At 31.7% G+C, this 13,500-nt stretch overlaps 1 protein-coding gene across 1 annotated transcript in view; it reads left to right on the forward strand.

Annotated features, from left to right (window-relative positions):
* Nucleotides 1-5,806, forward strand: part of LOC132562029 (CUGBP Elav-like family member 3) — a 197,658-nt gene extending 191,852 nt beyond the window's left edge. The window contains exons 12-15 of the mRNA XM_060226755.1: nucleotides 5-25; nucleotides 577-720; nucleotides 1,290-1,443; nucleotides 5,672-5,806. Of these exons, the coding sequence (XP_060082738.1) occupies nucleotides 5-25; nucleotides 577-720; nucleotides 1,290-1,417 (293 nt within the window). The 3' untranslated portion in view covers nucleotides 1,418-1,443; nucleotides 5,672-5,806. The remainder of the gene's footprint in view (nucleotides 1-4; nucleotides 26-576; nucleotides 721-1,289; nucleotides 1,444-5,671) is intronic.
* The last annotated feature ends 7,694 nt before the right edge of the window (nucleotides 5,807-13,500 follow it).

Consider the following 13,500-nt stretch of genomic DNA (forward strand, 5'->3'; position numbering starts at 1 on the left):
ACAGGGGCTTTCATAGGAGGCCAGGGTATGTATTTTGCATAGGAATGAAAGTAGACAATTACTGGAAAGTTGTTAAATGAAAATACCCAATGCAATAATTGAAAATATATAATAGAAAAAATACAAGTTAAAAAAATAGAAATTGAATTAAGAAAATAACAATTAAAAGTCATGACGATTTTAGAAATTATTTTGGCTTGGCTTTGATGTGTAAAAATTGCTTCGTTCATATTTTGATTTTTATGAATATTACTTGACAAATACTACTGACGTTCGCCCTATTCAAATGAGGTAGACATAAAGATCTATGTTTACGACAAGGACATAGAAACTTTACAATATTTATTTACTTTAAGCCATTGGTAAGCCTGACAAAAATATTTACAACCAAACGAAATATGACGAGCATGATATTTTTAGAATCACGACTAGAGGCGTTTATAACCAGCATTATTCAGTGCTTAAAATAAACAGAACATAATGAACAAGTTTTTTGTTGTTGGTTTGTATTATGAATTAATTATTTGCAACAAAAAGGATCTAAATATTTGAAATTATCCGTCTTCATTTTTTTAGGACCAGAAGGATGTAATTTATTCATTTATCACCTACCCCAAGAGTTCGGTGATGCCGAATTGGCCCAAATGTTTATGCCTTTCGGTAACGTCATCAGTGCTAAAGTCTATGTTGATCGGGCCACCAATCAGAGCAAATGCTTTGGTAGGTATCGCATCATTTATGGTCTTATGAATGCCAACGGGTACATCATAACGAACACAAATCCTTTGTCTTAGTCTACTTGGCGTTCAAAAGCCTATGAATCCAAACTGAAAGCAATTCAATGTGTGTATGTTATCGGTCCTTTTATTTTCTGTAATTCATTGAAATTCTAATTGTCTGCACAACCGACGGCAAATAAGATAGGAAATACAGCAATCACTTTATAATGGATATACTGTCAATGCCAGTAGTTTATATCATTCATATTCAGAATTATCCCCTTACATTGTTTACTGTTGTGAATATGAAGAGATAAAAAATCAATACAAATTCTCCACGGCACGATGAATTCCAAATCAACACAAATTCTCCACGGCATGATGAATTCCAAATCAATACAAATTCTGTTTTCATGCTATGACAATTATACTTTTTTTTACCAATGGAAACAGAGTACATAGATTATCTTATAAAAAATTAACAATATTTTATCAAGTTGTATGGTCGGTGCCTAACATCCGACCATCCGTAGAAGAATAAGTATATTTTATGTTATTATTTTGTTTTAGGTTTTGTGAGTTTTGACAACCCAACAAGTGCACAGGCCGCCATCCAGGCCATGAATGGTTTCCAGATAGGGATGAAGCGACTAAAAGTTCAACTCAAGCGCCCTAAAGACGCCAACAGACCATATTAGGATCGTATAGGAAGGGAGATTATCTGGTAAGTTTCTATTTTATGCAGAGTTACTTCCTCTACAGAATGCGGCATATATGATTAAGACCGAATTGGTTTTTCTTAGTGTCTGTTATTGAAATACCATATAGCTGATAAATTCATGAGTCATTTTGACCTTTGACACGATTGAATTATATTTTAGTAAATTGAAATATCGCGATCCGGATGAAGAAGGACATCTTATACACTCGTGTCTCATGATTGCATTATTTTCGCGATCACGTTACTATACCGGGAAACATCGAAAATATGATCACCGCGAAAATTACTGGCCATATGGTATACCAATAAGCTCAGTATTTGGAAAAAACAGTGTAAGTGAATAGTGCTCTAACGAGTAAAAATATCGTCGTGTTGAATTGTTACCTTTGTAGTAGGTTTCAAACTTGTATTGATTATAAGGAAAAACGCACATATATTATTATGTATTATTAAAGGGCGTTATCGAATGTCACTGGGATTTAAAATATTCGTGATTCTAAACCTCAGATAGACATTCAAAATGCCCTTTATCCTTTAGGTGTTTTTGAATTGATTTAAAGTCAGGTCCTAGCAATAGATGTATAACTATTTTCTTTCAGCGATGTATTCTGTATGTAATCACACCGACGACATGGAACATTGATCAAATATAACATAAACATCATTTATTTTATATTGCTACAATTGCATTTGTGTTATAAAAACGTATTTGTCTACAATCCGTGAAGAATATTTATTTCAAGGAGATCATATTACCTAGTTGTCTTACTATATACTGTATAAGGAGAAACATGTTGTTTTTTTTTTATCTTTATTCTGGTTTCATATGGGCTCTCAAGTGTTACATTAAAGAAGAAAGTATTTCGTTTTGATGAGGGAATTAAAATTCGGCAATATAATCATTTAAATGTAGCATCACCTGTGTCGTTGAAACGTGGTACGATGTGACTAAATATTATATAGATTCTTAATCTATCATTTTGAGAAAGGCAAATCAGTTTGGCAAAACCTTTCTCCTAAAAATAGTTTTTACGAACCTTTCTAAGGGATAAAACAATTCCTTGACGGTCGTTTCCCCGTATACAGTATAAGAGAGCTTATAGATTGCTAAGATCTACTATGATCCCAATGATATAAAACAATGTCCCATACACATTTTCTGTACCAATTTCTGTAGCATCCTGCTGTCTCTCTCATTCTCCTAAGAGAACTGAGCCCTGATTGGTTGTATGATATAACCAACTCAACGTGTCGGAGTAAGTGATTGGCTGGTTGGGTTAAAGGTGTTCAGTTGTCATGGCGATATTTTGTAAACAATGTGTAGATTTCTTTCAGTGTAGTAACAATATAATTGGTGCCAGCGTGTTGCTTTCTGGTTGGTTAAAGACATCATGTGATTGTGCTCTCTATTACGTATATCTTAGTGTATTCATTACAATTACGTGTTCACTTTAGCTACCACAGTTGAATTTCTGATTTGATTGTAATCCATTTTTATTTCGTTGTACTGTGTGCTACGATATTTTTTTTTATTCTTTTGATACTTTAAATTTCTTGTGTAAAATTGTGATACCATCGAAAAAAGAATTCAAAACCACCACAATCTTTTTTATCACTCTGTGTGAATGTTGTCCGAGATTTTTATCATATGATACTGAATATACTTGTGCAATATCAATAGAATAAATGACTGATTCTTACTGGAATCATTGATTTGAAAATGTTTTTATTTTTGTCAATTAAAAGTTAATATCATTTATTAAACGAATAGTGAATTGAAGTTTAAACGTGAATATAGAAACAATAAATCTATCTCACCTTAAAAATAATTGAAAAATCAAAAGAATCACGTAGCATACGGTATCTTAATTACCACGAAATCAACAAGTACCTGTTGGTTTAGGTGACATTATATAACGTGGTGTCTACATTTCCGCAAACTGGACGTACTAAACGCCGTCATGGAATAAAATTAACACGAAATGACATCAACACAAATTTAATGGTTTTTTTTGAGCAAATGGACGAGAAAATAAAATTTATATTAGTTGCAATTTTCACAATGAAATTCGTTAGTTTTCTATTTTGATATCTTTAGCAAATCATTTGAAATTAAGCCTTTTTTACAAAAAATATCAGACTTCAATCATCGTGCTGTTTATCATAAATCAAATATGGTCTTGATACTAAGTGATTTCGACGTTTACAAACCTTTCTGAAGTCACTGTTTAGTATGTGATGAGATTTTGCGGAAGTGTAGGTATTGATTCTGTGATGGTTGTAATTTTCTCCTAATACTTGTGTGAACAGTAAATATGAGAGTGTTGTGGGAACGCCGTTATATTCGTCATCATTATATTATTGGTAATTAAACAGTTTTAACCTTCACTCTCTGCTTAACACACTTTTGGCTTGTTGCTGGAATCACCCTGATCATTCATTAATTAGCCCTTTCTGCCCTTTCAGCGATAGTTTGCCCTGTCTCGATTACAATTACACTATCCCTTACCTCTTAATGGGGCTAAGTAATATTTCCTAGTGCCACCAAATTTGCAGCTATTGAATAATTCCGAGTAACCTCCATTCGGAAGCTAGGTGATAGTTTCGTACTACTTTCGATTGAAAGCTAAGTGGTAGTTTCGCACTCCCTCAGATTTAGAGAAAAGGAAGTGTTCTGCATTATCTCCAACTGGAAACTTACTGGTAGTTTTTCTCTGACTCTAATTTAGAAAAATGGATTTTATAATACTGACTCCAATTGAAAGCTAAGTGATAGTTCGCACTGCCCCCGATAGGTTAGCACTTGTGCCAGTTGAGACCAAAGTGATTGTTTCGTGCTATCACCAGTTGGAGGCTAGATGATAATTTATTTCCATCTCGAAGTAGGAGTCGACCGTTAGTTTTGTCCTACGTACATTTGATAGTTTATGATAGATTCGAATACGAATTGAAAAACTTAGGATGGTTTTATATCGCTTTTTCTTCAACAGTATTTTGTATTTGGATGATGCACCAATTAAATGTATCAGGTATCGGTAGTCCAAGTATGAGATTCTATTTCTCATATATTTAAGAGATAGCGCTTCTTGAGGGAAAAGCGTGGTTAGAAAAATACCAAAAACGAAGAAATTTACACATTGGGAAATGAAATTACAACTGATTGTGATTGGGTTTGTTATGTATTTGTTTACATGGGTAACTGCCAAGTATAAACTACACAGGAAGATTGTAGATTGTCTTGTAAGTTTACTCATCCGAATAAATCTGAGACACATTCAATCGTATTTAGTTGGACCTATCTTGATTATATGCATTGGTAAATATATAGATAGTTCCAGGTTACCACCCCAATCACAACCATTGTTTTTGAAGTTTTTGGGGTATGAAAGGGTTAAATTGTTGTGCCGAAATTTGTGATAGTTTACATATTGTATCGGTAATAAGTCTTTGCATGTATCTTTTTAACCCTTTTCTTCAGTCTGTTCATTATTAGACTATAGAAAAATACGATATTGTACTGGTGTTTTTTTCTATGATAGCTATTTCAATTATGAAATATCAAAATAAAACGAAAATGATTGTTAGTTATGTTTTCAATTTATTTTCACTTTATCAAAATTAAACGAAGAGAGTATTTTAAGTTTTCTGATCATATATGTAATAGATGTTGTTCAAAAGTATGAAACGTGTTTTGGTAAGAAAGGACATCTGGGCCCTACTATGAAATATGTATATGTTTGTATATGTCAAATTGTTTGCCGTACAAAAAAAATCGACGGGATATATGATAATCCCAATACCAGGAATAAATACAGAGCTAATAAAGCGATCGAGATGAAAGTAAACATACAAAATAAATTATCAATATACATATCACACGATTCCATATTGATATCAAATGACTACAGGATTTATCACCAGAGGTCTTTGTTTTTTTATCAATTGCGAAGTTGTCTGGTACATTTTAACTTTGTTTTAAACTCAAACATAATTAACAGTATGGATCAATTTACCTTATTGATAATGAAAAAATCGTCAAAAGGAAAACAAATCATACCAATCCTATAATAAAAAAAAAAGAAAAAACTCAAATTTTCACTTTTGACTGTAAAAAGGTTTATCATATTACAGTTTCCGTTGTACAATTGATGATAGGTCTGTAACCATTGCCTTGTAAAAGCTTTTTAAACGTTATAAATAAAACAAACTTATGATTTTGATTCCGTTTCAGGTGTGGTTAGAAAGAATCACAAGGAGGCAACTTCATGACAGAAGAGATTATCCCTGACGTCACTTGGGATCAATTTATTGCTTACACTGGAACTTAGAGAAGGCTTGAATGCTGATCAGTGTTGAGGAGATAGTTGTGTACATACATATATATTATATTATAACAATTTGGTATGATTATTTTAATTGAATAATGTTATTGAAATTAATTACTGAATGTTGAAAAGCCCACCTTCGGTCAATGAAAATGATGATATTGAAATTGTATGTGTCCAAAGGTAAATAGCGGAAGCCTTTTTTGATTCTTATATATTGAAAACGTACGTGATCAACAAACATGACCCAATGCACTACTTTTCCCATTATCATTGGTGATCGCAGTATATTATACTCGGCATCCTGATTCTATCACGCATGCGCAGTCGTTTGTTTCATTTTTGATACTATCATCGATAGTTGGGACTGATTTAAGCATCTTGATAACTAGTGATATGATTTAAACATTCTAGTAAAAAGTAGATTTGTGCAAAAACACAGTATATACAGTTGATAAGAAAGGGTTTGTTTATTTACCTTTGTGACCGCTGATATTGTTGTACATAGATTCTCAATTGACATATTAGGATGCTAGGATGATCCACCTCGCTTTTAATGCATAATTTATGAGATAGTTTAGTTCATCGGATCTTTATGATCATTAAGAGAAGAAATTATTACCTGCGATGAAAATAAATATAACATGTTATCATATTTATATATTTTACATTCTTATGAGTTTCTTTGCTACTCAGATCTTTGCCCCCTTTGAAATTTTGATGGATTCAGTTTTTCAAAACATTCCATTTTAAATTTTAATCTGTGACACAGTGTTATAAGATAAACGTTTAGTAGTAATTGTAAAAGGAAGTGTCCGTGAGTTTAATGTTTCTTCAAAAGTTTCCAAAATGAGAGACGTTTTCCTATTGGATGTTGTGCGTTGAGTAACTATGGAAGCATTCAGTGTTGTCAAGGTGACCATGACAGTAGGATGTTAAACTCTTGTGATTGGTCACCATTCATTTTGACAAGTCTGGCGTTACACTTTTGTCTGATCTTTTTTGGACCACAACACATAGATATGTATATATGGTACAAGACGTCATCACTTTCTGAATGGGCGGTGATCAGTAACGGATGTGACATCACAAACGGGTTTCATTCTAACCTGAGTCCTACGTGACGTCACGGTCAGGTTCTATTTGACCTATGTGACCTCACGAAAAATGAATGTTGTATTTCACTTAAATGTGACGTGTCAGATATATATTAATGGCTTTTCTCATTTTAATTTAAACGAAAGGGGACAAAGAATCTGATGACTAATGAAAAAAATTATTTTTTGTACATAGTGGATACAATCTTGCATTCCGTGATGACTTTCTATAAAACAATTATTTTGCATCAAGTTTAAAATATATTCACGTTTCATATGAGATAAGCCTTCCTGTTTGAAATATCTGCATTGTATACTAGTTTATATCAGTAGATACTTTTCTTAGCTTTTCTTAGTAACATATTTGCTGATATATCCTCTCTTCACAGTCTCATGTTTTTATCCGGATTAAAAGTATTTCATAACATTAAAACAGTGACATGCTTGATTAGGCACAACATTTTTTTTTATTCTGTGCTCTCATTTACAAGAATCTTTTGTTTACTGACGTAAATTCTTATGAATACAAATAACGATTTTAAGATGAAAAATTGAAAATTGTATGAGGGTATACAATAATAGAACAACCTCGTTATAACGTCATGTAGTTTTAAAGTGCGAACTTATATAATTAAATACATTGCAATGCAAAAAATATAAAAATTCATTTGTACTCAAATGGATATCTTTGGAATTTAGCGAGGTTTCAATGAACCAATGATCATGATATCACAATTTTACTATATATGGCCATTGTGTCAGGAGGAGATAATCGATTATTTCAAAATTGATATTTAATTGTTAACAGAAAAATAACCATACATTCGACCGCTTACTTCATATATTATACAAAAAAAAAATAAAGTCGAGATATCCGAGGGACAGACAAATGATGTATTTAATTGTTTCTATTGTTGGTGAGACTGGATTACCTCTGGAAGGACTTATTTTCTTTCTATCTTTTTTGTCCAATGGACTCAATGCATGGCAATTACTTAATGAACATTCAATATCGTTTTACAAGTTATACCAAACTATCCACTCATTCAGCAGTTTGTCTGAAGCATTTCAAATTGCATCTATTTCAAAACATTCACTAATTACGTGTACTGCAACACTAAAATACAGTCAACCCCCGTTATCTCGAAAACGTGCAATTCGAAGACTCCGTTTGATTCGAAGCATTTCGTCGGTCCCTGCTTAACTTTACACCAAACATTCGATCTCACTCAAATCGAATAATCGGTTATCTCGATTTTCCCCATGGTCCCTACTAGTTCGAGATAACGAGGTAGACTGTACACACATGTGTTATGTTGTACATTTCCTACATATACCGGACGGAGCTTTGTTGTTTTCATATGTGATTGTTTTCAAATAACGTATCTGATGCCTTGCTGGGCTTTTGTTACACTGAAGTGAATGTTCAATGAGTAAATATCACACTATGAATGCCAAGGGATAAGTTTGACAGAAAGAAATGGTTATCTAGTAAATTTGTACCGTTTCGTTTTCCGTACAAAACTGTTATATAAACTATTATTATTTATTTGTGAGCTGTTCTCTGTTATTGTTTGGCCGAGCACATCATTGTTATGTTGGACACTAAATTTGTTAACAAACTTTTTATCAGGAATTCGTTATTTTACAGTTTTTTCTTTAATTAATTGATTAATCAATTAAATTAATTTTAAAGTTAGAGTGGTGTGTATGCGAAAACGATACCTGTATATATTTTATCTCATTAAGTAGAATTGTATTTATTAATTAATGTCAGGAAATATTTAATATGTTATATTATGAACAAACAGTTGCTTGTAGATATTATTTTTCATAATCTCATTTCCAAATTAAGATGTTTTACGCTATTTTTTTCCACAAACGGGATTAAAATCATAGGAGATCTCGCCCGATGTTGTTGAGGTTAAAAATGATCTAATGTCTTATTGCTTTGTGCAGTAAATGATTTGGAGATAAAATATTCAGTTCAATATAAATTAATCTGATATTGAGAGCAAGTATGCACTTAAAACAACACTTTAAACAATGTCTCATTATGTTATATAAAACTTAACTTTCGCACTTTTTGAAAAATAACGAAGCATTTCTGGAATTAAATGGATTTTTACGTTAACGATAAAACTTTTATATATATCAAAAGTGCTTTTTCCATTCATAATGTTATATGCCCAGATTATCCTGGTGAAGTTTACCGTTATCATTAACGTTACACATCATGATGCAGTTTAAGTGAGTTAAAAATATTTACGAATGTGAACAGATTCCTTAAATTTTAAGCCTTCTTTTTTCATGATGTTTCAAGAGAAATTCAACAAAGAAAGTACAGTTGATTACATTTCCGTGTGTCCATTTTGTACACTGTTTTGTTTGTCAGTTTTTTTTAAAGAAATTGTATATTTGTCACATGTGCACCTCGTGCGAATTCAAAGAAAATCAGACTACTATTTTTGCTTCATACTACAAATGGTGCCTTTGACAATCATGAACGATATTGGAATACATTTTTAATTGGGTAGAAAAAATCTTGATTGTAAACTTGTGTACATGTTTTTTCTCTTTAAATTTAAGTAAATTTTGTCTTTGTCAGCTACGGTATTGTACGACTGTGTATCGACTTTTTTCTGAAATTAATTTCCAAATTTGTCGTTTTTTTTAAAAAAAAGAAATTACAATTTACAACAGAACCGTTTAAATGACTAAAGATAGAGTAACTAGGAATGGCGAAAAAAGTATTTTGTCAATTCCAACACCATCCGCATCACTTGAGTAAGATTACTATTCTAAATGATCACGAGTTCGAGCCAATGCTTGCATCTTTCGAGAAGAGACCTACTGTATGTATAGGTAATGTTAAGAGCATCTTTTTAAAAGATAAAACACATTTTTTGTTGCTTTCAACAATGTATATCGAATTTCCAAATTATGTTATCTAACAGAGTAAATTCGATTTGTATTTGGTACTTAGAACTGTTAAACAATAATATCAAATCCAAGTTACTCTGATTTTGTGGAATTTGGTATATCAGGAGTAAAGTTTTAATATTATATCCTATTTTCATTTCCCGTATTAGACAATGGTAATGAAATTTCATGTCGAGAGTTACTATAGAAAAAAACTGTTTGTAATTACACTCATTTCAATTGTCCTCGATTTAAAAATTTGATCTAGTTAAACTCATTCTGTCTCTGACTATTATGAAGGTCGTATTCTTGGGACAAATTGTCGATGTTTGAATCGCAAGGCGATCTCTTTGGACTTGTGTTGTAGTGAAAATGTGGGTTATGTAAGATGGATGCCGGTAGAAAAAGATACGAATTTGTTTAACATTCTGTAGATATTCTTGTTGTTCTGAAATCCAAAAAAAAAAAAACGTTTTAAATGTTTTATTTATTGAAAAGGACAGGCATTTCTTTTGTTTTTAATTTATTGAATTTGTTGTCAGAAATGGTTATGTGCAATATGTATCTCGAATTTGTTGAATCTTCTAGTCAATATTTATTTTAACAACAAGTTGGTGCAATATGTTTTATAAACTTACATTGCAGTGGAGGACGTATAATCTCAACGATATAAATTGATGGCCTAGATTTAGACCACCTACAAGCCGGATTTGTTACATGTCATTGTATTGGCTGTTTTTGTTGGTATACAATCTTTTACCATATGTTAAATAGGAAAATATTAACATTGTTGATTTAGTGACGTCACGATCGCCTATTGAATGACGGTTACTGATTGTAATTTGAATGAAAATTTCAGATCACGTGTTTGATTTCAATTACTGGTCTCGTTTTGAATGTCAGCGATCATGTATTGAGTATCAATTTCAGGCCACGTAATGGATGTCTGTTGATTATGGCATATTATTGCGATGATGCAGTGCCATGTGATGAACACGTTCTTGTACTTAATTTCAATGGTAGAATAGGTGTCTTTAGATTAGTAAATAACTGTATATTCGTAGTTTAGTTCATTCACTATAGAAAAACAAAGTCGCTTATGTAATTCACAAGCTCAAATATATATCCTAGCGCATCTTCTGGTATCCCCATTTCGCTCATTGCGTATATGTGGATCCTGTTGAAGTCATATGTAAATGTCTATTTCATCTCTTGCCTTGCTAATCCGATGCTATTTCTATGACACGTGATTAAATTATACAAAGTCATTTCAACTCTTGCATTAAATGGTTCTGAAAATTGAACCTACATACTCTGATGATGTATTATAACCACAGGATCATTCTTAGTATGAGTTGTCCATTTTTTACTGTTAAACTATTTGATGATAACTCATATTTGTACAAGTAAGGACAACGTACGCAAAACGCTGAAATGTCATTCAGATTTGTATGTTTTCTTTCTATAACTACTTCCAAAAACAAATTTTTTATCGAAAACATTTATTATTGTAGTAACAATTGAATCCATTGTTTTTTGTCAAATTTTCGTCCTTTCTTTTCCTTTCGAATACTATATATGTACTATCATTAACACCTTATACAATCAATATATTTGAATGCAAGCGTTTTTTGCAAACATGTCGTTTTGAAAGGCAGACATTTTTAATATGATTCATTTATTTTCACATCCGATTTCAATAGGATTCTACGGCTGGAGTAATGTTTCTGGAAATTGGTAGGTCACGTGATATGTATATAGCGATGGTTAATTAATATTCATAATGTGAATTAATATTAATGTCTGGTTGGCCCTGTATTTTTCTCTTCAGAAAATGTTTAGATTTGGTGGTGAATTTTTTTGATAAAATAAACAAAGACAGACTTTATATATTTTTATATGAAACACTATATATTTTAAAATAATTTCGGTGTCTCTATTAGGTGTGAACTGTAGATCTTTCATTACTAAAAACATAAACAAATTATGTTGATATATTTTTCATTTTTTAAAAATCATTTCTCTTGTGACTTTCAATTAGGGAGCGAAAAATTTTCTAATGTAATTCTGAATTTCAATCAGATAAAATTAACTCAATTGAATCTCACAAGGGAGATAACTTGATAGTTACGGATGTGGTCTGTATCGGTATTGTGTGACGTGTTGTCGAAACAACGTATTTAGAATCGTAACATCTGTCTTTTACTCACTATCGTTGCATAAAGTTAATTCAAAATATTAATTTATATCAGCCTCTGAAATTACATTTATTTTATAATTTATATTAAAAAATAGTGATGAATGAATTTACAAATATATCTTCTATGAAAAAACGCCGACGAAAAATAACGATAGCCTATCGATTACTACAACATTATTTCAAAATATGATAAAAATTTACACACAATTGTGAAGGGTAGAGTATGATTTTATATTGTCATCAATCTCGAATTCGATTTAAAGAATGTGTCTGATGGACAAACTACTTGCACTTTTCACAGATGGTAATGGTATTGTGAATTGTTGTTGCTAAAAGTCTAGTTGTTTCTACTTTCTAACAGTAAATATTTATATAATAGTAGAAGTGTGGTGTATTTTCCATCTAATTTTTAAGACTTTGGCTTCCATTTTCTATTGGAAATTGCAAAGAATTCTTAAAAATCTTTGTGGTTTTCTGAACGTCATCTGCACATGTTAGATACGTGTTCTTGCATATACCCTGACCATGAGCGAATTTAGTACGACTTGATAATTGAAATGATATTTCTCGAGTAGAGAAAAAAAGAAAATTCTCATTAGTTGATTGGGTATGTGAAAGTACCATGTTCTTGATGTGACAGGTTTTTCGACATTCTAATCCAGCTTTCCATAGACATTAATCCAGCCGTTTGTCCTTGACATTTGTACCTCATATTTTCATTATTTTGTCGGGACCAGCTGTGACAACAGTATAGTGTTGTTAATACAACTGGTCAAATTATAGGATGTATTTTTCATTATCAGTCTCTCAAGAGAGACGTTTAAATTATTTTTTTGCACTCATATAGTTGATTCTCTCATCATGACGCCTGTACAAAAATCATTACAATAAAAATAGATAAATAAATTTGTTTGTTGTTGCTTTCATTTTAAATAGTATTGATACTGTTTTGTCAATTATTCGTTATAGTATAGCTATTTTCAGATATTTTCTTGACTTGACACTCATCGGCAATGGACAGTGAATGGTTGCCAATTTCCGGTGGGTAGACATTAAAGGAAATTGTGCAAAGTTAAGCGTTGAACAGACAGCGACAATGGACCGTGGATAATTAACAATTTCCACTGAGTAGATATTTCAGAAAGGCCCACAAATTTAACCGATCTTCTGTTTTGTAAGCACGGGAACAAGCAATATTAAACGTTACATTTTCAGGATCTTGATATCAAGTCTTGGCGTAAATATCTGATAAGTCATTTCTGCAACAGGACACAAAAAAGGACAGAAAAGAGAGACATGTGATAGAGATACCAACGCTTAAATAGGTTGTGTTTTATATCACACATATATCGGAACATTTAGTGGAAGACGTTTTTGATTGACTTTGTTTTCATTTATTGATCAATATATATGAAGGTCTTACCCTGGGACGTTAACTTCCGCCAGTAGGAAGTAGACTTAAGACTTTAAAATTTTTGTAAAAAATATCTTTATTCACTATATATTCTTCATTCGC

Source organism: Ylistrum balloti, unplaced genomic scaffold (assembly GCF_031769215.1).
Source record: "Ylistrum balloti isolate Yb309-2 unplaced genomic scaffold, AGI_CSIRO_Ybal_v1 Utg369670, whole genome shotgun sequence".
Taxonomy (NCBI): Eukaryota; Metazoa; Mollusca; class Bivalvia; order Pectinida; family Pectinidae; genus Ylistrum; species Ylistrum balloti.